Source organism: Macadamia integrifolia, chromosome 2, assembly GCF_013358625.1.
Source record: "Macadamia integrifolia cultivar HAES 741 chromosome 2, SCU_Mint_v3, whole genome shotgun sequence".
Lineage (NCBI taxonomy): Eukaryota > Viridiplantae > Streptophyta > Magnoliopsida > Proteales > Proteaceae > Macadamia > Macadamia integrifolia.
The window spans coordinates 38042418-38069327 of NC_056558.1; the positions used below are offsets into that span (position 1 = coordinate 38042418).

At 36.7% G+C, this 26910-nt stretch overlaps 3 protein-coding genes across 3 annotated transcripts; 1 reads left to right on the forward strand and 2 right to left on the reverse strand.

The window, feature by feature from the left end:
• Positions 1-53: 53 nt before the first annotated feature.
• Positions 54-2818, reverse strand: LOC122072021 (clavaminate synthase-like protein At3g21360). Its single transcript, XM_042636533.1, has 3 exons — positions 2369-2818; positions 2008-2261; positions 54-567 (listed from the first exon to the last, which is right to left on the reverse strand). Exons 1-3 carry the CDS (start codon positions 2777-2779, stop codon positions 207-209), a joined length of 1026 nt encoding a protein of 341 aa, XP_042492467.1. The 5' UTR covers positions 2780-2818; the 3' UTR covers positions 54-206.
• A 10554-nt stretch (positions 2819-13372) lies between these two features.
• LOC122090757 (putative ABC transporter B family member 8) lies at positions 13373-20154 on the forward strand. Its single transcript, XM_042660471.1, has 9 exons — positions 13373-13780; positions 13918-13972; positions 14073-14251; positions 14937-15394; positions 15963-16503; positions 17278-17457; positions 17588-18886; positions 19191-19615; positions 19697-20154. The coding sequence occupies exons 1-9, from the start codon at positions 13523-13525 to the stop codon at positions 20049-20051; spliced, it is 3750 nt and encodes a 1249-aa protein (XP_042516405.1). The 5' UTR covers positions 13373-13522; the 3' UTR covers positions 20052-20154.
• A 27-nt stretch (positions 20155-20181) lies between these two features.
• LOC122090765 (histidine-containing phosphotransfer protein 4-like) lies at positions 20182-23238 on the reverse strand. The gene is made up of 6 exons (XM_042660482.1): positions 22986-23238; positions 22162-22292; positions 21979-22047; positions 20803-20874; positions 20555-20627; positions 20182-20428 (listed from the first exon to the last, which is right to left on the reverse strand). Exons 1-6 carry the CDS (start codon positions 23043-23045, stop codon positions 20375-20377), a joined length of 459 nt encoding a protein of 152 aa, XP_042516416.1. The 5' UTR covers positions 23046-23238; the 3' UTR covers positions 20182-20374.
• Between the last annotated feature and the right edge of the window lie 3672 nt (positions 23239-26910).

Below are 26910 nucleotides of genomic sequence, written 5' to 3' on the forward strand. Positions count from 1 at the left end.
GTTCTGATATCAATCAAAGATTAATAAAAAAAAAGATAGATAGGATGCATATATGAATAAAGCTAGGTGCTCAACCTTTTTCCATAATAAGAAACATAAGCAGTTAATTGTAACTATTCTCTCATCTGTTTATGCATAATGGCGTGTAGGAGGTAATTAATTGTACAAATTGGTGTCCGTGAACAGGAAAATAGAAACTGCACCTACTACTTGCAGAGTGAAGCCAGTATACGACGAGGTGGTTTGAATGATCGTCGAGAATGAAGGACAGCCAAGTTGTCTAGAAGTAGGATGTCACCCTTTTGCCAAGGAATGGCAACAGATTCATTGTCCAAGATTTTTAGGCAATCGTAGATAATTTTAGATGGCAATGGTGTCCCATCCCCAAAAGTGACTGCTTTCACAGGATCATTACGTGCATCCTCCCAGCCTGTATAAGCAGCTACCATACTATTAAACCAAATTTTGCGCCCTCTTGTCTGTTCAAATTTAATAGCTGGGATCGGACCCGTTATTGTTTTCACCCCATCTTCCATCCATTCCAGCTTCATACCAAGCCGGGCAGCCCTGTCACATGTTATGATTTGTAGAGTGAGTAGTAAATTCATGATACAACAGACGATTGCCAACAGAACACCCTATAAGGATTTGAAAGTTATCAGATGGAGACAGTATTAGAGGAACGATGAGTCGACATAACACAACAAAAATTAAAAAGAACCTATAAACAGTTCACAAATTGCATTCAAATATAACCAAGACACATAAATTACATTATGTTCATCAAAATTTCTCCATGAAGCAGACTTATCTCTCAGAACAAGCATTTTCTTTCCCTTCAATTCATTTTGACAAAGGATGTTTTGATCCTACTGACAAGCCCCCAAAGAAAACATTTCAAGTCACTATGGCTATGTTTGGAATGCAGAAATGGATAGAAAATAAAAGAAAAACATAATAAGACAAAAGTAATAACGAAAGTAAAGTTTTTTTTCTCTCTTCTTTCAAAAATTTTTTCCCCCGTTCTTTTCTTGCATTCCATTGAGCTCTTTTTCTTAGGGTTGTCAATTACTTGGATATTCAAATAGAAAGATATTAAAGGATGTCTGAAAATAAATCCTCTTCCAGACAAAATTATCCATACAAGAAAACTATGATGGCTCTGTCACATACAACAGTTAATTGGGTCAAGTTCTTATGCTCAACTTCAGGAAAACAGGTTCCGGGACTGCAATAACTTATCAGAAAGTTTAGTAGTAGTTTCTTTTAAGGCAAAGAGACATATCTGCTACATTTGCATCATATTAGGACATGGGGAAATGGGCTATCTTATGACATTAAATCCATTATAGACCGAATCTTTCTATTTGGTTTCTGTACCACTGTTAGATGGAATATATATATATATATATATATTTGAAGGATAGAGGTCACATTTGGAGGCACAAAGGGATCATTCATTTAGAGAATGCAAGAGTAAATAGCAAGCCAGATGGCCATGGTAGTCTCTAAATTGAACGGAAGCTGTTTTCAATGACAAGGATAAGCTCCCATACAAGACCTAGATGGCTTTCATTGATGACAATCTAGGATTTCCTTTTCCTCCTAAAGATAATACAAAATCTCTGTATACAGCAGAGAAAATAGATCCTTCATGATCAATTTTCACATCCCACTCACCCAGACGTAGCCTATTTCAATTTTATAATTAATAAAAGAATAAATTCCAAAGTGCCCACACATTGGTGGCCCCAGGGAATCTTAAAATTAAAACAGACAAGAATATGAAACAGAGCAGATCAGAAAAAAACGAAGGCTTTTGGCAAGATAACGGTGATAAGTGATGTAGGACATGACAAAACCATTCTACCCAATCACCCAATGCATCAACCAAATGGAAATACTCCCAAATTGATACTATAATAGTACTTATATTTCTCATATTAAATGATTAAGAAATAATTACATTAAAAATAAATGAAAAACAGAGAGGGAGGAGACTCATACCTTTCCTCTGCTACGCTCTTATCGGTGGTTAAGAAAGTGGACTGCCACCCACGGCCGATGGGAGAAGAAGGATCATCTCCAACCCCTAATATCCTGGTATAAATCAGACCCAATTCGTCCAGCTTCTCAACGAATTCCGGGTACTTCTCCTTCATCCTGTTATAAACAAGATGACTGAGAACAATCGGAGTTTCACCCCCACTGGCTGGTTCTTCCTCACAAAAGAAAAACAGCTTGGAAGGGAACTCAGGAACCTGTTCCATAGATTATTAAGGTCAAACCCAATAAGATCGAAAAATATTAAATAAGAACTCAATAGAAAACGAAGACAAATACAATTTTGAAGAATCGAAATTCCAACCTGAGCCATCTCATGGTGAAAGGGGATTTTCTGGTCAGGAGGGGATTCATTGGCAGTGAAGACACGACCGACGACATTGGTGCGGGGAGCAGCTCCTCCAACGTAGGGTAACTCGTCATAGCCGAAAGCCTGAACGACGCTGTCGAAATCGGAAGCTGTAACAACAGGGAAACCTCTCAGAAGAAGAGCTCCGCTACAATGAAGCAGACCTTGTAGCCATGACTTGTGGTGGGTTATGGCGTCGATGAATCGAGAAAGATCGAAATCAAAAGAAGCGTCGGAAGAGACGATCGCTGGGAAGGGGATCCCATCGAAGGATTTCTGCTGAGGTATACTACCTTCCAACAATCCCGTGCCAGAACCTCCTCCTCCTACTGCTACTGGCATTTTGGCTTCGCTGGCTTCACCCATTAACAACTTTCTCGCCAAGATTTTGTCGCAGGTAACTGAACTATTAGGCTATAAGCCAATTAAGAAGAGGTCGAAACGGACAAAATAAGACACTCGTGGAGCTGACTTGTCACTCTGAAGTCACCGACACGTGGTCCTCCTTATTCTTCTCTCCCCTGAACTGGATTCTCGTCCAGGTTCATGCCCACGATTGATTAATTTTCTTAGCCCGATAACTATCATTTTTTTTTTTAAAAAAAAAAAAAAAAAAAAAAACTGAGTGAACTAAAGATATATATGTGAGCTGATTTTGCCACATCAGCATGAGGAGTGGACAAACCTGCCTAGGATAACCTTATCCACGGGGTACTTGAAATAGATGAGGTCCCTTACCATCACAGCAGCACTTACTAGGGAAGGGCTACTCTACTGACCCAGAGAGAGAGAGAGAGAGAGAGAGAGAGAGAGAGAGAGAGAGAGAGAGAGAGAGAGAGATCCAATGCCTTGGAGCATCTCGAAACGTGTTCTTGTGTGTTGGGTTTCGTGATGAAGTGCTTCAGGGCATTGGTCTGAGCCGTCGCCTCTTTTGCATGGTAGAGGAGCCAGATCCCACTTAGTAAACCAAAAGCTAGAAGTTCACTCTTAAATGATATTAGTTTAAACTGAATGTATGGTCAGATAAAACTTATTTCGGAAGGGAGTATCAAAATGTTTGAGATAAAAACTTCAAGCTATGAATTATCTAGGTGCATGTCCATACCAAAAATGTTGTTTTCCATGTATTACGATAAATTGTTTTTTTCAAATTGAACCTTAACGTGGTGAGTAAGACTTTATTGAATTAATCCAATGGTCATTTTAAACTCCAAACAAAATTGCCCTACATACTTCTGAGTAGGGGTGTCAATGGACTAGGTTGGGTTGGGTTTCTTAAAACCCCAACCCAAGCCTAGCCCAACCCTAGGATGTCTCATCCTAGGCTCAGCCCAATCCAATTCAGTAGTATTGGTTACTCGGTTGCTTGATCTCAATGTATTGTAAAGGCCAATGATCAAGGTTTTTATAGACATGTAGATTGTGGAAAATGAAGGACCTTTTGCAGATCTTTTTTTATAAGTACCCATTTATAATTATTAACATATTTAAATTATTATATACTTAATATATAGGGTTGGGTTGAGTTGAGTTGAGTTGAGTTGAGTTGAGTCTCAACCCAAGCCCAGCCCAACCTTGCTCGGGTTTAAAATTCTCAACCCTAGCCCACCCTATGAGCTGAAATCTCAACCCGGACCTTATTCGAGTTTAGAACGAGTTAGGATGAATTCGAGCTAACTGAGCTTTTTTGACACCCTTACTTGTGAGCATCAGCCATTGCACAACTTAATGTGATTAACAAATACATAATAATGACATAACAAACTAAGTTGCAGAAAGCTTCATTTGGAATCATAAACTATATATTGTAATGTCTTAAATATGATTTCAAATATCATAAACTATAGATTGTGCAATATCTTAAATGTGACTTAAGAATCATACATCACATATTGCAACAATTTTAAATATGATCAATCGCTATTCAATGATCCCAAAGGCTTTCCTTATCCTCACAGTTGCAATATTAATTAGGCATTTCACTAGAGATATCACTTCATGATATAATTATAAACGGCCTTAATTAAAATGCTTAAGAGACAGTCACACTTCTGCTTTTATGGTTGAAGAAGTCATTTTGTTGGGGATAGAATGTCTTTAATTCACTCTGTGATAAAAGTGGATCGAAATTTTGGAGGACCGTAGGGCCGAAGTAGGTGTCTCTAGTTTAAAAACATGGAAATAAAATTAATTTGTAATAAATTAATTGCAAGAATATAGATCTACATAAAATAACACCTAAAACCTTTATGGTAAAGTTGACTTATTTTCAGAAATAAAGTTGGGCATGTTAAATAGAATCGATGGGCTCCATTGATGCATAACTGGGCTGGGCAATTAGCAACAACTCATGATCCACCCCTCCATAAATGGGCTGGGCATTAAAGCCATTTCAGTGGATCTCAAGGGCTTGGACCCTTTACCATCAAAATTTTCCTGGGCTTCTAGGGAAACCTCAAAATAGATGGGGGCCCAGAGGAGTCAGTGATGGCTGAGCACTGATGTTCTTCTTGTGGGTAGATCCCGTTAGTCCGTGGGCTAGGCCACTAGGCGGTCCAAGCCTAAGATTTAAGTTGTCTTAATATAGGTCAAATACTTTTAAGTATATTACGTCAAAAATGTGCTTTAGAGGGAGAGAGAGAGGGAGAGAGCGCATTAATCTAAATGCAGAGGAACCCTGCTCATCAAGCGTAGCCTGTAACCTTTGAAAATAGGGGATGTGTCTGGGTGTTTCTTATGCTTGATTGATAGGATTTTTTTTTTCCCCATAAAGAAGTTTGAAGTGAAGATCATGAACAACGTCCGCTATGGTCTTTGTTAGTAAATTATCGTCATACCAATGGGGTTGGTAGCCATAGTGGTGAAAATATCCTCAACCCATCACCACTTGAGTTAATTGCTTATCATGTATTCAAATGCAACTCAATTCAACTTAATCAAGATTGATTTTTTTTTTTTTTTTTTTCCTGTTATCAAGGTGTCTGGGCTAGCTTACGCGCACCTCAACTAATCCTCAGGGAAACTAACACAACAACCCATTACTATAATCTTCACTTAAATTACAGATGCACAGATGGGAAATCAATCGAGATTGGCTTCATGGATCCCTTTTCATTCATTAATCAATTATATTTAAATGCATACTCATTACCAGTTTCAAGCTATTCTGTATCTTCTCACCATTTCTTCTATTTTTTTTGAAAGAACTTCTAGAGTTATTTTAAATTGAATCATATCACTCCTCGTAATAATGCATTCAAAGGTCTTTGCTGCAAGTGTCTATGCTAACTCAAAACATCTTTTCTTAACTTATCATCTATCATAGTTACTCCTAAACTAATTTTATTTTATTCTCATTTCAGATTTACTAAGATTGTTTATATGATGTTCCTTATGCACAATATTTAGCTCAATATTACAATTTTTTCTATAAGCTTTAATCAAATCATGCAACATTCTAGATGCACATCTCCACTTGCTTTAATTCTCTATGCAACATTACATATCCTCTATTACTCCTTTATTTATGATTAAATCTAGGTAACCAAAATTACCACTTTGAAGTATCTCCTTATCATCAACTATCACGGCCCCACTTTCAATTCTATTTTAGTGAAGTTACTATTTTTGTTTTCTCTTATCTTAAAACCTTTATTTCAAGATTAATTTCAATCATTCTAACTTGGCATAAGTTATTGTTTTTGTTTTATCCTTTAAAACTTTATTCATTAGCAAATAACATGACATCGAGGATTTAATCCTGAATGTTTCTGATCAGCTCATTTTTAATTAACCCAAAACTGGATAGTTAATATTTTAGTAGAACATACTCTAATAAACCATGGGAAGCTAGAGAGGCTAGTGAAAGGTGAGATGTTCTCATTTTTCCATTCTAGTCAGAACTTATGCACTAGAGATTTGGGGGGACCCTCTTGTAGGATTAGGAGATAGATAACATGGTATGTTTTTTTGGGGATGCATTTTTTTGTTAGGGATGTCCTGCTCCTAGACATAAGAGGTGCAAAATAACCACCGCACCCCTCCAGGTCAATGCCTGAGAGTACATTCTCATTGACCAAGGTACTGACACACGGGGCCACACTCCCGGACAGAAAAAAATTTCTCTTTTTGTTAACAACAAAAAACCAATTTTTTTCTTTTAGTTTTTCTAAAGGAATCATGTCATCCCCCATTCTCACATACACGCTCCTGCCTTTTAGCACCCCCCCTCCTTCCCACATTCACAGTTTCTGCCTTTTAGCTCAAATTAGTAGCTATTTTACATTCAAACCTCGAAATCACCATAACTTATTTGTTTTGATAACCTAATATGAGTCTACTTTTTAAATAATGGCTTCAACTTTATCTATTGGATGGTGATTAAAGACATAACCATTCATGACATTCCCTCACACTTAGTCGTAAGATATTTCTTAATTTTGTTAATCCCAAAAAGGGATGTAAATTTAAAATAGTGTCACAAACTCAACCCCACATTCCATTTTGGAGGGTCCATATCAAAACCTCAAGGCAAAAGGTGGAAAGAGCTCCTCAAGTATCTTTCAACCTCTCAACACGTCTTCCTCTCGTGTTTTGATATACCTGGACTTACACTTGATCAAACAACTTAAGATGGATAAAATTTTTGAACTAGGCTTTGATATCATCGATGGTTCAATCCAAAATCTTAACAAACTCGGTGAAGAGAACACCCCAAATATATGAAGGCACCAATGACCTAAACTAATCAATGTAGAATTAAACCTCTATAGCTGCCAACATCTCAACACTCATTAAGTTTCTCTCTTTATCCTTCATTTTTTCCATTATGAAGTTATTGATCTATTTATTAATTCTTTCTTTTTTTCTGGGAGACAATTTTGGTAGTCTTATGAGAAGAAAGAGCACCATTGGGATCTTTAGGGGACAAATAACGTCAATGCTAAATATTACTAGTGTCACAGAGAGAGAGAGAGAGAGAGAGAGCTAATATAATGCAAACTAAATAGAATGAGCTTCCCAAAGGGTAAGGATATCTTGGCCTGAAAATTTTAAAACAGACAAAATGGAATAATTAAAAAATATATATGTCAAAAACCACACCTATTCCTTTTAATTTATATATAGAAACAAATTTTAAGTATATGATACAATATAATGTATTATGATTTTCCCCATATTATTCAGTGCAATTTTTCTTTTCAAAGAAAAAAAATGCGATCATTTTTTTTTAATGGACTATAACTAAAATAGAAAAATGATAAAGTCAACATTCACGAGGTAAATAAAACGCATATTTTGAGGATATGAGAAAGTATTATTTATTAGAGAAAAGGCTGGGCACACTAGTTTTATGTCTAGTGTTGTGTTTGGTTCTCTCTTCATCCTCCTCCCTTGGAAATGTCTCCCTTATCCCTTCTCTGTCCCTCCTATCCTAGCCTCTTCATTGGTTGAACCATTAGCTCCAGAAAAGCTGACGGCTTTTTAACCTACTACCTATTTATTATTAAAGTTTGTATGGACTGAGTGTGGTAAGCATGTCTGCCAACATGTGCCTTACTTTTATTATTAGATTATAATTATTTATAATATTAATAAAATATTATATTATCTATCCTTATAAAACATGTTGAACTCTTAAAATAAAGGTGATAATGAATGGAAGTTATGTTAGGCTAATGGTAAGATGTGCACAAAATAAATATGTGTGCTTCTGCATTTAAAAGAATAAAAAGAAAGAGCGGGTTGATTGAACTATTCTTATAAATTCTCTCACATTTTAACCATGAAAATTGTGGTAATTTATTTGGAGGCCAAAACTTTAAAAACCATTTTGTTAAAGTAGCCCAAGACATAAAAAAATGACAGTGACATAAGTGGATTTCTGTTAAGAGTCTTCTTTTCAAACATATACAAATTAGTGAACTTCTGAAAAATATTTAGAATTAATTAAATATATTTTCTACCGCGTGATCTTTGAATTAGTCTATAAGCATTGTATTTCTCCGACCAATGCAAACAAGGCACCTAACTGAGAAGAAGAACCATTAAAGCCATCCAAATTGTCATGTGTATCCTAAAAACCTAAACCCTAAAAACCTTTTCATAATAGTATCCTAAGATATATATGTGACTAAGACATAAAAAATGACAGTGACAAAAGAGGTTTTCTACAACATGAGAGTTTTCCTTTTTAACACCAAATACAAAGAGACCTGCCAAGTCAAATAATTATTGAACTTCTAAGAGATATTTAAAATTAGTTAAATAAGCTTTTTACCGCGTGACATTTGGATTAGTATATAAACATTGTATCTCTCTGACAAACAAGACACTTTAAATAAGAAGAATTACCACTAAAGCCATCCAAATTGTCACATGTCAATAAATTATTACCTTCAATATAATAACCGTCAGCCAATGGAAGCTATCACATTACCCAAAGAGATAATTTTATTATTCATACAAATCTGATTGAGTGACCCAAAAATTTACAAAATATTAAGACTTCAAAATTTTCTCTTTTTCTTTTTTTAATCATCAAAAGAGTTACAAAGCATGAAGAAGAAATAAACACATTAATCATTCCTAGATTCTGCTATGGCTGCTTCTCTGACTGTTTCTTTCTTGCTTTGCACCAAGAAAGTGACTCTCTTGCTTGGTTCAGATCTAGTCAGCGAAATCAACTTCAACCAATGGGTCAAGTTATCAAATATGATGAAAAAGGAAAAACACTTAACTAATAGAATTAGAATATAATGTCTCAACAAAGAACATAAGTCAAATAATCGGTTTAAATAAACAGGTAAAAAGGTTAACCCCCTTCTAAATCAAAAGAAGCCACATCCCATACTAACAACCTACCTATTGGCCTACAAATATTGGCAAAAAGAGAAACAAAAAATGAAACCCCAAATGTTTATTACTAGAGGGGGAGGGGGAGGGGGAGGGGGTGAGTCCAAATGTTTGAAATGATAGATCTATTGTCTCAAATTACTGTAATTTTTTTTTTTTCTGAATGTAATCTTTCAATGTAAATTAAATTAATGACAATTGCCTAGTGTAGTTGGTGAAGGTAGGGTGCACTAAGCACACGTTCACCAAGAGGTGTGGCCTTAAATTATTATTATAAGGTGGTATTTCACGGAATTGTACGAGATCGGAATTGCAGACGATTTCAACCCGTGGGGTCCTTATCCAATCAATCTTATTTTTAACTTCTATATAGATTATGAGAGTTAATAGGAGTCATACATAAGATAGTATATATTTAGAGTTTAATATGAAATTTTGTTCCACAAAAGTAGGGACTCTACACTAGTTTTTCACCATGAAAAACGGTTTCAACCTAAAATGGTTTCACATTTTGTTTGTTGCACCCACATTTGATTAGGAAAAAAAACATAATAGAAACTAATTAAAACTGAGAAAAAAAATATTAAATGATGTGGGCGTATTGCTGCAATGTGAATACTAAAAATGTAGAATTTCCTTTTACATATGCATCTAGATGTCATTAATAGCTAAGTTTCTAAAGATACACATACACACACACACAAATCGATATCTAAATGGGCAAAGTTTGAATGTACCAAAAAAGAGAAAAAATTTGGTCAACCCCATAAACTTCACCTATATTTATTCTTAGTCTCCTATTTACCCTAAAAAAAAAAAAAAAAAAAAAAAAAAAAGAAAATAAATAAATCCAACGAGGCAGCCCTGGGAGATTCTTATGGTCAGACCCCACGAAAATATTAGAGGGACCCTAGAGACCTACTAAAGAAAGCAAACAAGAGCAAAGAAACCACCACTAAGGACGCAGGTTATATAGACTATGGATGATGCACACCTCATCTCTCCACTAGAAACAGATCCTAGGAGGTTCTCTTTGCTTTGAGAATATCCATTCTACAATAGTTGTGCATCATTTCTATTGTCCTTAATAGTCGAATGGAGACAAGTTTAGTAGCGAAATAGTTGAAAATTCTTCTCTCTTCCTACATAGGCCATAGTATTGTAAAATGCGAGCCTGGCTATGCAACCAATAGACCTTAGTTGGCTATAGGCTTCATTTTTTTCCCCTTTTCTATTCTCATAAACCAAACATTCCTCTCCTTCTCTCATATCCTTTTTAAAAAACCTAAACTACCACTGACTGCCAGTCCATCACCACCTCATTTTGTGTTGGTTTACTTATTAAATCACCAACAGCCAATAGATTTTGTCAGCTAGACAGAAGTCTATAAACAAAGTGAAGATAATGAAAACCCTAAGGACGGGACAAGTCATTGTCTGCCTCCTAGCTCAGTCAATCTTGTGACGAATCTCAGGGTCTAGGACTAGAAGGATAGCCATAGGCCTTAAAAAAAAAGCTAATTACATAAAAATACATATTTAAAGGGTTAAAATCCAAAATGGCTAAGCTGTATGGTTGAACAGAATTGACCAATTAGAAGACAAACAAGTGAATGATGAGAAAAGTAAGACAATAGTGGCCATCATAGTTTAGGATTTTAGGGTTAAAGAAAAATAAAGTGGCCCTAGATGGTGCAGCTACATCATTTCAATATTTTATGAGACCACTATTTATCTAACAACGACCTCTTTAAAAAACATGAAATGGGAGCCACTTCAATTATCATAAGCCCAGGCAAGAATTTCAGACCATCATTTGGAGACACTTACACACCCTAAAAGCAATAAGATCTCACATTTGTTGTCCTAACATTCCTTTGAGTGAATGAAGAGAAACTTCTTTTATTAATGATAAGGCAATATGATTTTTTAATTGTCTTGATGGGAAATTTTTATTTGTTTTTATTTGTTTTTATTTATTTATTTATTTATTTATTATTATTATTATTATGGTTGTAGAAGAGAAAAGATTTTATTACTACAAATCAGCACATGAGGAATTCTAGAGGAAGAAAATATTTGCATGGAAAATGGGTGATTGAAATAACCAAAACCAAGAAAGAGGCAGTCTAGATGACTTAGATATTAACCAAAGAATGAACTTCTTGCAGAGTGTTGCTTATCTTAACATAAATGAAGAAAATAAATGTAATGACCAATTTTTTATGTGACAGTTTGTAGATACAACAATTAGGATTTGGATTGTTATTCACTAAAAAATCCAAAAAGAGAATTGGGATTGTTGTCTGATTGATAAAATAGATTGGAAAATTAATAGCAAGTGCATTGTCTTAGAAGATTTTTTGAATGGGTGTACAATGTATCTTTTGTACTTCATTAATGTGATAGGTTGATTTTTGTAAATTTTAGTATTTTACATGTGTATTCGAAAAATATACAACAAAATATGTCAGCTTTTGACAATGACAAGATGATATCATGATACAAAAGTTTTTAATTTTTTTTTCTTTTTAAATAGCTTCTAAGAATTAGGCAAGGAGTAATCAAAAGAATGTATCAAATTCTAAATACACCTACAAATATATCATTTAGATAATACCTTTAATGAAATTATTTGAAATTATAACTCAAAATGAGAGAGAGAGAGAGAGAGAGAGAGAGAGAGAGAGAGAGAGAGAGAGAGAGAGAGAGAGAGAGTCCCCTTGTCACTATTTAAATTTTCTAGATGTAGGGAATGGTTTTCTCCTCATATAAAGAAAACATAAATTGTCATAAAAAAAAAAAAAAAAAAAATCAACCGGTTGCTAATTTTTCCAGTTTTGAACTCTAATTTTTACAATTTAATTTTAAATATAGCTTCAAAGGCGTTAGTTAAATAAATAAATAAATAAGACAAAAAACCCAATTTTGGTCATTTGGATTCCTAACCATCAATCCTAGGAAAGCCCTTATTGTTGTACATATTAATAACAAAACATTCTATGAAGTCAATGTTGGCTCAACATCAGTGGGAAGTAAAATAGGCAAATCTCCCACCTTCAGCAAAGCCATTAGCGCCCGAGGGGGATTTCCTAACAAAGTAAAATCAATCCCTTGAGATACTAAATCTCTGGAACAAAGGAATATCCAATCACTTTCATGACTTGGCAATACGGTCAGACTTCCTTACAGTCTGCTCCCCATTAACCTTTTCCTTACTTTTTCTTTGTTTAACTTTCTCAAAACCTTTGAGCTTTTATCTTAGTCTAGCTGTCTCATGGATAGTAACAACCTCAAGGTACTTCAAAATGGTATCTCCTTCTTAGGTAGTAGAATAACAAATTCTAACAAGTCCTTCCTCCCACAAAAATCTATTAAAATTAACCTTAAGCATGTAATGCAAATTTTTTTTTTCTTTTTAAATCCCTATACAGGTAATTACCAAAATACCATATACTCAAAAAAATAATTCTCGAGCATAGACACATTACTACATCATTGAGACCTCAGTAACAAAGATAACATGCAAGATCAACCAATTTCTTCGTACCTTGGGCCCTCAGCCTCTTTAAAGCTCTTAGGAATCAACCCACTTATGTAAGTATAATACATCCTACCCCACACATAATATTTCTTATGCTTGGCTGAACAAAGGAGACATAGCTTCAATGAAAAAAAGAAGGAACCATAGCTCACGACAAGGCATGACTCACGACAAGGCATGAGACTTGACACAGTATTTTTTGGGTGGAAGTGTTGAAAAGCCATGATAAAAGGACATATGATAAAGCAACCTCAAATATTAGTCCATATACAAAACATGTATAAGCAAGCTCAACCAACCATTAAAAAAAAAAAAAAAAGGAAACCAGGAAAGAACCAATGAAGCTGTGGTCCTAATCTTCTTTATTGAACAATGGATCTTGAAAATGTGAATCCATTTTCTGGTGCTGTACTGAAAGCAAAAAATAGCCCTCACCATAAATCACCATAAAAAGCATCTGTAATTAACAACCCAACACAAAACTCATGGAGAAGCGATGTCAAGTTGTTTCATGGAAATTAACCTGCTATGACCCCACCAGAACCCTTTATATATAGATTACCAATGAGATCACAACTCAGCTTCTCACTTATCTTTCTTTCCTTTTCATTTTTCCTGCTTTGCCTACTCTACCCACTCTCTGTGACACTTGATTTTGGGTAACTGGTCAAAGAAAAGAAAGAGAGAAAGAAAGAAAGAAAGAAAGAAAGATGAGTTCTTCCATGCAGAAGGACAAAGATTTGACGAAAGCTGACATTGATAGTAAAGATTGGAAATCTTCTCTAGCTCTAATTTTCAGATATGCTGATTGGGTTGATGTTTTGCTTATGTTGTTGGGTACTTTGGGAGCAATTGGAGATGGATTGTCCACCAACTGCTTATTAGTTTTTGCTAGCAGTCTTATGAATAGCTTAGGGTATGGTAAGACCCAAGGCAACCATGGAAATTTCATGGATGATGTTAAAAAGGTGAGAATTCAGAAAAGGAAACTAAAACCCCCTTATCTTTACTCCTTTTTCTTCTTCTAATGTGGTTTAGGCTATCTTTCTTTCATATATTTCGGTATCTGATTACCTAATTCTCTCTTTCTTTTTGGATCTTACAGTGCAGTTTGTACTTTGTATACTTGGGTTTAGCAGTTCTGGTTGTGGCTTTTATGGGTAATTATTGATAATCTCATCATCTCCATAGATTACTTGATAATGGGTGATGGTTTTTAAACTGATTTGTAGCATATATACAATGTTTATCGATCTGCAGAAGGTTATTGTTGGAGCCGAACCAGTGAAAGGCAGGTGCTAAGGATTCGCTACAAGTATTTAGAAGCTGTTCTTAGACAAGAAGTTGGGTTTTTTGATTCACAAGAAGCAACCACTTCAGAGATTATAAACAGTATATCCAATGATTCTTCACTCATACAGGAGGTTCTCAGTGAGAAGGTACTGATTTCAAACTCAAAATTATTATAGTCATCAAGAAACATAGTCATTGTGTCATATCATATACTACAATACTTACAAAATGGCATAAAATAATACTGAAATAATCCCATTTTTTGTTCAAAAAATAATTGGATCCTTAGATGTAGACCTCAGTCAGTGTTCAGTTTTATATAGATTATATTGGACTACAAAGTGAGAATCTTCTTGGAAAATGGAAGTCCAAGGATCCTTTTTCTTGTAACCATTTCACCATCTCCAATATATAGTAGATTATTTTAGAAAAATTCTATGATCTAAACATGGGTAAATAGCTTTTGTGTTTAAATAATTCCAAAGAAGTCCAAGGATCCATCTTCTTGTAAATGTTTCACCATCTTCAAGAGTAGATTATGTTAGAAAATTCTATGATCTACACATGGGTAAATAGGGTTTGTTTTCAAATAATTCCTAGGAAAACATGGGTAACTAGGTTTTGTGTTTAAATAATTCCAAGGAAAACATGGGTAACTAGGTTTTGTGTTTAATTAATTCCAAGGAAGTCCAACGATCCATCTTCTTGTAAAGGTTTCACCATCTCCAAGAGTAGATTATGTTTATTATCCTTTTTTTTTCTTCTTTTTTCATTCTTTTGTTTGAGGGATATGTAATTTCTCTATCACCTTCTTTCTTCTCTGCTATACAGGTGCCCATTTTTATGATGCACACATCTGTGTTCATCTCAGGACTTGCATTCTCAACTTACTTTTCATGGAGGCTCTCTTTGGTAGCCTTTCCCCTAATTATTTTACTCATCATTCCTGGGATGGTTTATGGAAAATACCTCCTCTACCTGTCCAAGAAGTCCCATAAGGAATACACAAAAGCAAATACTATAGTGGAACAGGCCCTAAGCTCTATTAAGACCATCTATGCATTCACTGCTGAGAAAAGAATCCTGGAGAGGTATTCAGCCATACTGGACAGAACAGTGAAGCTTGGGATCAAGCAAGGAATTGCTAAAGGAATTGCAGTGGGGAGCACCGGGCTTTCATTTGCTATATGGGCTTTCCTTGCTTGGTATGGAAGCCAATTGGTGATGTACAAAGGAGAGAGTGGAGGAAGGATTTATGCTGCTGGGATTTCATTCATCATGGGTGGACTGTAAGTATTAATTATTTTTCCTATTTCTCATTAATTCTTCAATTCAGATTTTTTGCCCAGGTAATTCATTTCTTTGGGTACACCTCTATTTATTTTTAGGGTTTTTTTTCACGTCACTATGCCTAGTAAAGTATAACTGTATAAGTATAATATTTCACTATTTACCACATGACAGTACATGGATTAGTCCATGTGATGGAGGACTAAGTAAGCATATCTCATTGGTACAATTTCAGCTTAAAATGAATAGAGAAAGTAGCTAAAGTTACAAATATGTTATTTGTACTTTATATTCATCTCCATTTGATGGCATTTTGATAATTTTACTAAAACTTTGAAACTGAGCTTTAGTAATTTTTCTTGCTTACTTTGTATTAAAATTTGGCCATTGAGATGTATGTGCGGGCCTGGATGACATGGACTAACTCATGTACAGCCAAATGGCAAATAGTGAAACGTTATAATAGGCATAGCGACGCCAAGAAATACCCTTTTTTCATATCATAGAGCCCTTGCTTTATATGAGTTCATGAATGAACCTGATATGGTGTAATATAATGTAATGCAGGGCTCTTGGGATGGCACTCCCTGATCTAAAATACTTCACGGAAGCTTCAATGGCCGCGAATCGAATGTTTGAAAGGATCGATCGGATTCCAGCCATCGACAGTGAAGACACAAAAGGTCTAGTACTAGAACAAGTACGCGGTGAACTTGAATTCGAGAATGTCAAATTCACCTACCCATCTCGACCAGACTCCATTGTCCTGGAGAATTTCAATCTTAAGGTTCAAGCAGGAGAGACTGTTGCCTTGGTGGGTGCAAGTGGGAGTGGGAAGTCGACTGCCATAGCTCTGGTGCAACGCTTCTATGATGCTGATAGTGGATTTGTGAAGGTTGATGGTTTGGATATAAAGACACTGCAACTCAAATGGCTAAGAGGGAAAATGGGTCTTGTGAGCCAAGAACATGCCCTCTTTGGGACTTCCATCAAGGAGAACATTCTGTTTGGAAAACCAGATGCAACCATGGATGAGATCATTGCTGCAACCATGGCTTCAAATGCTCATAACTTCATAAGACAACTACCTGAAGGCTATGAAACCAAGGTATGGTAATACTCTCAAACGGGTATTTTGGTTCATTTTGTTTCCATCTCTCACCTGACATGGTGTAATATAATGTAATATAAGGTATGGTAATACTCTCAAAAGTGTAACCATTGTCTTGCCACAGGTGGGGCAGTGCGGCGAGTATCGGCTGGTCGAGACCACATCTACATGTGCCTCGATGCCGTTTCGACCATCAGATGCTCGCCGCACCCTTGCATCCATGGGAGAGGATTTTTTTCGCTGAGTTCTAGGGCTACACTTCCAATACTCCCCACGTGGTAATACGTACTGCTGGATACAGTGAAAACCTGCTTTGATACCATAAAAAGTTTACACCCTAGTAGGTGGAGGAACTCCCAAGTATAAAAGGGCCTTATAGATAAATTAGTAATGTGAGACTAAACTTCCAAGTCCAAACAAATCTTGACTACTTTAGAGTTTTTAATTAGATAGGAAAATGGCTAGGATGTGAGTTACCCTTACCCATTTACCCCATCCCATCATCTTGTTCCTCCCCAAACTGACAGAAAGGTTGTGTGGGCTCCAAAACCATGGGCCCAACGATAAGTGGGTTGTGACAATGAAATGAAAGGGATGCCCTACCACCTCTCATCAGCTTTGTCACTTTGGTTTGGTACTTGCAGTCCAAGGGATTCCCACTCTTCGCTAACTTATAAAGTAGACACACCCAAAGTGGCCTTATCCCCACCATCAAATCTTTACCCTAGTTGCTTCCTTCTTTAACAACTTTCAAAAATCAAACTGTGACAGATCGGTGAACGCGGAGCTTTTCTTTCTGGTGGACAAAAGCAAAGGATTGCCATTGCTAGGGCTATCATCAAGAACCCTGCAATTCTCCTCTTGGATGAAGCCACCAGTGCCCTTGATTCAGAATCTGAGACTATGGTTCAGAATGCACTAGATCAAGCCTCCATGGGGAGAACCACTTTGGTATGCTATAACCTCTTCCCATAAAAAAGCCCAGCCCAGCCCAATAAGGGTTGATATTCAGGCCCATTTGTATCCCAATCTTCTCACTCTGTGGCTTTGTGGGCTTTGTGGGCTTTGTGGGCTTTGGCAGGTGGTTGCACATAAGCTCTCTACAGTAAGGAATGCAGACCAGATAGCAGTGGTGAGTGGGGGAAGCATCATAGAAATGGGGTCTCATAACGACCTCATCAACCGAAAAAACGGTCACTATGCCAGACTCGCAAAACTACAGAGGCAATTCAGCAGCGACGATCAAGAACGTGAATCCCGTTTGCCTTCTTCTGTGACCAGAAGCAGCACCGGCCGCTTTAGTATTCGATCAAGCCCTGCTTCGTTCGCTTCTCCAATGGCCACCCTTGTGAACTACGACGACCAGAATATGAAGTCTGCCGCCTCTCGCTCTCCTCCATCATTCTCTCGACTTCTACTCCTCAATTCCCCTGAATGGAAGAAGGGTGTCATGGGTAGTCTCTCTGCAATCGTCTTTGGCTCAGTTCAACCCGTTTATGCCTTAACCATTGGAGGTATGATCTCTGCTTTCTTCCTCCAAAACCACGATCAGATGCGTGCTCACATCCGCACATATGCCCTCATCTTCTGCTCTCTTTCCCTCGTCTCCATCATTGTGAACCTCACCCAACATTATAATTTTGCTTACATGGGTGAGCATTTAACCAAGAGGATTCGATTGAGAATGCTAGAGAAGATCTTGACATTCGAAGCGGCATGGTTTGATGAAGAGGAGAATTCGAGTGGAGCTTTGTGCTCCAGGTTGAGCAATGAGGCTTCCATGGTGAAGTCATTAGTGGTAGACAGGGTATCACTTTTGTTGCAGACCACATCGGCTGTCACGGTTGCAATGGTAATGGGTTTAATTGTGGCTTGGAAGCTTGCATTGGTGATGATTGCGGTTCAACCATTGACGATCCTCTGTTTCTATACAAGAAAAGTTTTGCTTTCTAGTATTTCTTTGAATTTCATAAAGGCACAGAACCAGAGTACCCAGATTGCTGTAGAAGCAGTTTATAATCACAGGATTGTAACTTCTTTTGGGAGTGTAGGGAAGGTGCTCCAGTTGTTCGAGGAAGCTCAGGAGGATCCAAGGAAGGAAGCAAGGAAGAAGGCATGGTTGGCAGGGATAGGGATGGGTTCGGCTCAGTGCTTGACATTCATGTCTTGGGCGCTGGATTTTTGGTTTGGGGGTAAATTGGTGGAGGCAGGGCAGATACCTGCAGGGGCTGTGTTTAAGACGTTCTTCATATTGGTGAGTACAGGCAAGGTCATTGCTGAGGCTGGTAGCATGACTTCTGACCTCGCAAAGGGGGCAACCGCCGTGGCATCCGTCTTCGAGGTCCTCGACAGGGAATCCCTCATTCCAGGCTCCTATCAGGTAAGAAACTAACCACTGATCTTTCTCATTCATTCCTCTCACATAGGGCATTACCCTTAAAATCTAGCCATTAAGGAGAGGGTGCCCAATCTAGCCATTAAGGAGAGGGTGCCCAAGTCCTAATATGCTCCACATTGGCTTTTCACATCTTATTAGGACTCGGGTACAACTCACCCTTACTAGCTAAGCATGGAGGAGAATGTGTCCAAATCTTTAAATGCCTATTCACATCTGATGTGAGATAATTGCTTTTGCGTGAAATTTTTGTATGTGGGTTGAATTAATGATGCGAGATTCTAAACAGGCGGGTGGTGAAGAAGGCAAGAATGGAGGTAGGAAGTTGGAGTGGATAAGCGGTGGGATAGAATTGAAGAAAGTTGATTTCGCATACCCAGGTAGACCGGACTGTCTAGTGTTGCGGCAGATGAGCTTGGAGGTTAAGCCAGGGATGAGTGTGGGGCTGGTCGGAAAAAGCGGGTGTGGTAAATCGACGGTGATCGGACTAGTACAGAGGTTCTATGATGTTGAGAGGGGGGGAGTGAAGGTGGATGGAGTGGACATAAGAGAACTGGACATCAGATGGTATAGGAGCCACACAGCTCTAGTCAGCCAAGAACCTGTCATCTATTCGGGCAGCATAAGGGACAACATTGTTTTTGGAAAGCAAGAAGCATCAGAGAATGAGGTGGTAGAGGCTGCCAAAGCTTCTAATGCTCATGACTTCATCTCGTAAGTTCATTTCAATATCTTCAACCAAATGTATATACTCTGTTTTAATCTCTCAATGACTCAAAATACCCTCTTGTGTAGATCACTAAAAGATGGATACGAGACGGAATGTGGGGAGCGAGGAGTACAATTATCAGGAGGACAGAAACAGAGGATCGCAATAGCGAGAGCGATCATAAGAAACCCAACAATACTGCTACTAGATGAGGCTACAAGTGCTCTTGATGTGCAGTCTGAGCAAGTTGTCCAGGAGGCTTTGGATAGAATCATGGTGGGGAGGACAACCATTGTCGTCGCACATCGACTTAACACCATCAAGAAGATGGACTCCATTGCATTTGTAGCAGATGGGAAGGTGGTAGAAAGAGGAACCTACGCTCAGCTTAAGAGCAAGCAAGGAGCCTTCTTCAATCTAGCCACTCTTCAACAAACCTAAACCATGTACTGCAAATTGCAACTACCTCAGGCCAAGTTGGTCCATGTATGTTGTATATTTACTAGTCCATAATCCATAATAAGAATGATATAGCCTTAAAACCCATAAGCCCATAAACACAAAACAGAAATTTAGATATGAAGCATTATTATTAAGATCAAAGGAAATATGAAGTCAAACATTAAGTAACACTTCCAACTCATCATACTATGGGTCATCTTAAACTCTGGAAATCTATGAAGCCCCTTTCATATTGGTTGGTCTGGTACAAGTTTCAGTCCACATTGACATGATAAGCTTCAAATATTGATCATCCTTGCTCATCAGTTCCTAACTGGGAGACCTGCTGTCTCTGCAGGTCCAGCTTGTCTTGCAAGCTGAAATATAAAGACACAAGAAATTAAAATAAATCAATAATGACTCCATCATTAATGTTCTTGAAATCAAACTATGAAATTAACAAAAATGAAGTAGAAAATTTGGATTTTGAAATAGCCAGAAACCTGAAAGTAAGATTCAAGCTTCTTTTTCAAAGTTGCATGTTCTTTCTTCACTTGTTGGAATGACCTCATGCATCTGCAAATAATTGCATGCCTTCCAATTAAAAGAATGAAATGGCCAGAACAGTTCTTTTAGATGGAACAAAGATTGGGTTAGTGAGATAATCTAGTGTTTGAGCAGGACATTAAGGTCCAATTGGGTGTCCACTGATCACCACAGTGAAATAGGAAAAAGTAGAGGGGGTACTCACCCATCTGCATTTCCTGTCCTGCAGTATTCCCTGAACTGTGTGCTTTCCTCCTTAACCTTTTTAGCTCCAATGCTGCAGCAACAATTTTAATGCTTTAACAAGTGGCAAGTAACGAGATTCGCCATAAACTTAAAATTATAGCATAGTTTAAAGGAATATTATTCGTGTAACCATGCTTACACTGAGCTTGTTACCATCCGACGTAGGTCATATAAGACATCATTACAATGTTTGCATGAAAGCTTTGCATTACCATTTATATTTTTTACAAGATAAAGAAGACTGCCACTTATTGTACAAAAGAAATCAAATTAGGGCTGCAAAGGGCTCTTTGTTGGACATGTCACACACAGTTCCTCATAGATTCCAGCCAGGAGACTGAGTTGGACTTGGGAACTACATTGCCAAGTATTGAGCTAGGGTGTCTGCAGCATTGACAGAGTCACCTAATACTAATTAGCTAGGAGAAACTAGAGGTCATCTAGCAAAGATATCTAACTAGGTAATCCACCAAAGAAGAGCTTTCCCAAAACAAAATTTAACCAAATAACAAGAATCTTCCCAACAAACACTGAAGATAAAGGGAATATGAGTAGTGACATCAACATCTTTTCTCCTCCTCCCTACCTCCCCCACATAATGCCACCATCATTCTCATAGCCCATGGTATTGATTCACTTTTTCAAGTGTGGAATTACCAAAACACCCTTTTGATGTTTCTTCATCAACCCACGATGCACTTCCTTGATCTGTCCCACAAGGATAAATCCTGCAATATTCGTGCTGCACAAGCATAAAGATTTGGTCTCTTCTACGTTCTAGGTATTTATTTAACTTTTGGGAGAGATTCTCTAGTAAGTGGTATAGGGAAGTGCACCAATGAGGTGTGACAAAAAAATATCGTACATAGAAGGGCATCAAGGTCATTTCATATGAGAATGAGTGAGATACCTTGCCTCGGCATCTCAAAGAACCTTTTCCCTTAACTTTTTAAAGAAAGCAATGCCATGAGATTTATATTAAAATGAAAACCATAGGACTAGAATCCATGCATATATATTTGTGGATCCAGAATAGACACACATCACACACATCATAATATCCTATGATTAGGATCCACTTTTTATGATTCATGACTTAATTTTTTTTTTTTTTTCCTTTTTAAATATACATTACCTTGAGCTACTACCCTTGAACTGGTGCATGTAGTTATCCAGCCTATTGAAATCAAGGGGACTACGTTCCCTGCATAGACCAATATTCGTAAGAGTTAAATACTAATCCAACCTTCACCAAACAAAAAGAACTAATCCAACTATAATTTGGTGAATAGAAGGCAAATATCTGAAATTGACTTACATTGCCTGCTCTATGTTAACAATCATTCGGGCCGAATCCCTAAAAAACAATGTGACAACTTCCTCCACAAAATTAGGGTTATCGGTATCCTGTAATTCCTCCAATTGAACAAATTGTTCATCAAGATATCCCTGAAAAAATCCATTCATATTTTCAGTTATAAACATTAATTGCATCTTACTACTAGTTTACTTGTACATGAGAAAAAATTATGAGGCTTTATCTCTTAAAGGACAAAACATAATGAAACATATGAACATCATATAAAAGTGTATGCTTAGCATCATTGGTAGATAGAGTGATGACTCCAATACCAAAAATCTCATTTGCCTTGTTCTTACGAATTGTCTCCAAATCAATATGTGTGTTGGAGAGTCTAATCCAAAACCTTAAGTCATTAGCTGGAGAGAGCTCCTCAAGTATATGAAGGTACCAAAGACCCAAATAAACCGATGTGTGACGTCTATAACTCTTTAACCCCCTACAGTCCTGTGTAGGTGGAATGAGGCTTCAACACGTGAAAAGATAACGGGAGAACCCAAAAGCTTAAGACATTAGGTGGAGAAAGCTCCTCAAATATACGAACCCACCATGCACCAAAGGTGGGACTAGCTCTCTAACTCCTAATACCTTAACAATCTTGACACATGAACTCATCTCTTACCTTCCATGGATGGACACCCCAACCCAAGCTCCAACCCCACCATAACAAGAAATTAAAAGAGAGGAAGTCATTTTCAATTAATGAAGAAAATGAAAACCCTATTCCTATACCTTATACTTGCAAGAAACTTGAGGGCAAAGTGAAAAAAAAAAAAATGAACCTGATCAAAGAGAGACTGCTTCACAACGGCAACCTGGCGTCTGAGCTGATACCTTTCCATTGAAGTAAATGTTGAGATTGAGCAGAAGAACTATCTGAGGAAGAGGAGGAAGAGGAGGAGGAGGATTGTAAATTTTCTGTGAAGAAGGAGGCTTACACAATGCAAGAGGTATGGACTTAGAAACCTTGAGAAGCAAGTGAAGCGGAAATTGAAACACACCATACCAAACCCAGAATCCAAAGAGGGGTATATATAGCAAGAAGTAAGAGAGAGAGGGAGAGAAGTTACGTAAGCAAAACGCTAACTAAAAAGCTATAATAGCGTCTTCCTCTCTTGGGAACCTGAGAGACAAAAGGGAGAATCCTCATAACATTAATATCAGATTTTCTGGTCCCTAAAAATGGATTAAAGATGTAAATTTTTGTATAGAATGTAGATAGACACATCACATGATTCACATACATAAGCAAAACGCTAACTAAAAAGCTATATTAGCGTCTTCCTCTCTTGGGAACCTGAGAGAGAGAGGGAGAATCCTCATAACATTAATATCAGATTTTCAGGTCCCTAAAATGGGTTAAAGATGTAAATTTTTGTATAGAATGTAGATAGACACAACACATGATTCACATATATGCCATACATGCTCTCTCTCTCTCTCTCTCTCTCTCTATATCTATATATATATATATATATATCATTAGCCCTGATCATAGGGTGGGTGATGAGACAGAGATCTTTATAGGAAGGGAAGAAGAGCATTTTACCTAAAATGGTTTTGAGTGAGTTGTCAACAATTTGGATTTTTGGGATACTGACATAAAATGCCTTCATTTCATAAAAAAATAAATAAATAAATAAACAAAAAAATAAAAAACAAAAGAAAACAAAAATGCCACTGCCTCCGCCTCCACCTCCACCTCCACCTCAGACCCAGATGTTCATCCAACATTCCAACTGTTGACAGCACAGCACAATACATGATAGACCCGAATCCTAATCCAAATCCGAATCCGGATCAACCGGATCGAATTTTGTTACATACTTCATTGTCCATTATCATTGAAACTGTGGGCTGGCCGCACATGGAATCCAAAAAAAAAAAAAAAAAAAAAAAAAAAAAACTTGGAATTTTATCAAACAAGAAAAGGGGTTTTAGGGCAAAGTAAGTAAGCCACTACGCCCTTTCTGCCCGACAAATTCCATTTGTTAATCCCTTAGAACCAGATCCTATGGGTCCCCACTGCAACTGAATTTGTGTGCCACTTTAGATGTAAAGTAGTCTTATAACATGGATTTTAGAAAGGGTATAATTTTGGTCTTAGGAATCGGTAATATTGGTATCTGTAATTTTTTTTACAAAAAAAAAAAAATCTGTAATTTTTAGGGCAAAACCATCCAATTCTAGGTGATACGATGGATATGTATTAGTATCAGTGTGTTTTTTATCATTAATCAATATTTGTCTCATTAAAAGTAAGAAATGGTATTACACATCATAATTAAAAGTTCAATAATTTAGTCGATGTCAAATTATTAAAGTCTCAATGTAAACAAGATATTCCATTTGGAGAAGCATATCGTATGTTTCAGGGTTCAAGAATAGATAGTGACAGGGCTAGAATCTCTTGAAATGAAAAAAGATTAGACAACGTTTGATAATGTATCATTTAGCCCTTTATGAGGGTTTTCACTTTTCACTGCCAATATATGCGCAATAGAGACTATATCCCTTCTTTGCTTAACCATATTTATATTACTAAAGAATTTGATTACACACAAAGTATCGATGGAAAGGTAATTTTCATTTGTATTTGCAACGACCTAGAATTTATCAATGGAACTCTCATTTATATTGAAATCTTCAATCTTTTTCCCTTCCCTTTTCTCGTGGTTCATAAAGAAATTAAGTTTATTTCAAACTTAACACCTAAGTGCGGGAGGATGAGACCCCTTTAGATTTCAAATGACATCTATAAAGTATCATTACTAAATATGATAAGAAATTTAAATAATTTATACATTCATGTCCAGTAATGAATACAAAGGTTTTTTTTTTTTTCTTTTTTAAACTTCGAAAAGTTTCACTTCTCTTCCCTTTAATTTTCCTTGCATCCAAACCAAGTCTACCTATGGATAGATTTGGGCATTACATGACTTGTTTGGTATCCATTAGGAGGATTGATACAAGGATTACTAATCAGAGAGATCATATCCCTAATATGTCACTCGCAACTCTACAAGTCCATGCAGTTTCAGCTTGTCTACCACTTACCATTCATTTATTATTTATTATGATTTTTGAACATTTAAACTTGGACCGAATTTTTCTTTAGCCACAATGAGACGGAATCCCTTAATCGCGGGGCTTCATATAAGCACCGGAGGGTATCGGAAAGATATTTTGGAGAACATACTACACTCTATAGGGGTTTGTGATCCCCTAAGATGGTGTGGTTAACCCTTCGGCACGATGAAGGAAAACTTTTTCCTTTAAAATTTTTTAATATGTTGGTCACACCAGTCTACTCGTACTAATTTTAGTCCAATTGGATTTTAGGCTTTAGTTTTCTACACAACCCACATAGGACAGGCTTCCTCTATTGCCTGATATGGCATACTTGTCAAGTTTGAAAACAATGTGGCCCAACAAAGCTTGAAAGATTCATTAAGAAATTCAATTTTTTTTTTTTTTTTTGTGTGAAAAGTTAAAGATTCCAATTTTTTTTTTTTAGATGGAAAGATTCCAATACATGAGTGAGAATAAATGAGTGAGTTTTGCTATGAAATATGTTGCCGTCCAAACCTTGTCCTCAGCATTCAACAATTGAAATTATGAAAACTCTCCATTAGCAAATTAGGTGATCCTTTCATGGAAGCTTCCACACGTGCACTGACCACAAAAATCCTACCTCAGATTTTAAATTTTTGAGAAATTGTTGAAATTAAATGAATTATTGAAAATACATGGTAAAATATCAATACATAGGTTGTGATCAAGGTCTTAGGTATCAGTATTTGTACCCATATCGATCTCAGCATATAGCATATCGGTACCTCAAAAATACCAATATCTTTGTTTTGTGGAGCATTTTACCCTCCCTTTTCAATACTACCACTACTGTATGCGATACTAATACCTTGAACTATGGTTATGATCTTAACACCCAAGTAAATTTTTTTAGTTGGATGAGTATATTCCAATATAGCAAGGGTGTCTGGATTATGCTCTGTTGTTTATTCGTCTTCCCACATTGGACTTAAAATGTTTGGAACCTTCTAACAATGGAAACAACAACCAAAAAGAGAATATGAGGGGACACACTATGGCAGAAATGATAGAAGAGACGTGAGAGGACTGGATTTAATTGAAATACAAGTATGTTCTGATCCATTCATACTTTTGTTAATTATATATATATATACACACACATATATGGGTAAGGATCAGGGAAATTTGAAGATGAAGGACAAGTTCGTTTCTAAAAAGCTTCAAATTAAGCTTAGTGCTTTTGGGACAGCCAAAAGTGGTCACAGTATTCCAAAATTCTGTGAAAAAGTTTTGGAGATGACAGTTATTATTAGCTAACTACCAAGAATATCTTTCATAATTGCATCAGAAGAATAAAAAAAGAAAAAAAAAAAAAACTGTCCTTTTTTCTATCCCTTTAGCAGGAAAGAAAAATCAAGTGGGTTTGGACTTTTTAAGAACGACAACAAAAGTGGGTTTGGACTTCAGAATAGAATATAGAACCATCAGAAGATGATACTGACAATGAAGTTTAGTTGCCCACCAAAGAAAGGAGGGAACCTCCTATCCCCACCAAGAAAAAAAAATCTTCGATAATTATTTTATACTTTTATGGATTCATGTAACCGATCCCATTTAGTTGAGAACTTGAGATAACAATAAGACTGAGTTTTG

Bases quoted from the DNA above. Each gene is read 5' to 3' on its own strand.
- LOC122090757 (XM_042660471.1), top strand. From the start codon at position 13,523: ATGAGTTCTTCCATGCAGAAGGACAAAGATTTGACGAAAGCTGACATT. The intron at 13,781-13,917 runs GTGAGAATTCAG...TGGATCTTACAG, and splicing joins TCATGGATGATGTTAAAAAG to TGCAGTTTGTACTTTGTATA. The intron at 13,973-14,072 runs GTAATTATTGAT...ATCGATCTGCAG, and splicing joins TCTGGTTGTGGCTTTTATGG to AAGGTTATTGTTGGAGCCGA.
- LOC122090765 (XM_042660482.1), bottom strand. From the start codon at position 23,045: ATGGAAAGGTATCAGCTCAGACGCCAGGTTGCCGTTGTGAAGCAGTCT. The intron at 22,293-22,985 runs GTTCATTTTTTT...GGATTTTTTCAG, and splicing joins AGCAGTCTCTCTTTGATCAG to GGATATCTTGATGAACAATT. The intron at 20,875-21,978 runs GTAATGTATATT...TTGTTGCTGCAG, and splicing joins TTCAAGGGTAGTAGCTCAAG to CATTGGAGCTAAAAAGGTTA.
- LOC122072021 (XM_042636533.1), bottom strand. From the start codon at position 2,779: ATGGGTGAAGCCAGCGAAGCCAAAATGCCAGTAGCAGTAGGAGGAGGA. The intron at 2,262-2,368 runs GTTGGAATTTCG...TCTATGGAACAG, and splicing joins TTCACCATGAGATGGCTCAG to GTTCCTGAGTTCCCTTCCAA. The intron at 568-2,007 runs GTATGAGTCTCC...AACATGTGACAG, and splicing joins AAGAGCGTAGCAGAGGAAAG to GGCTGCCCGGCTTGGTATGA.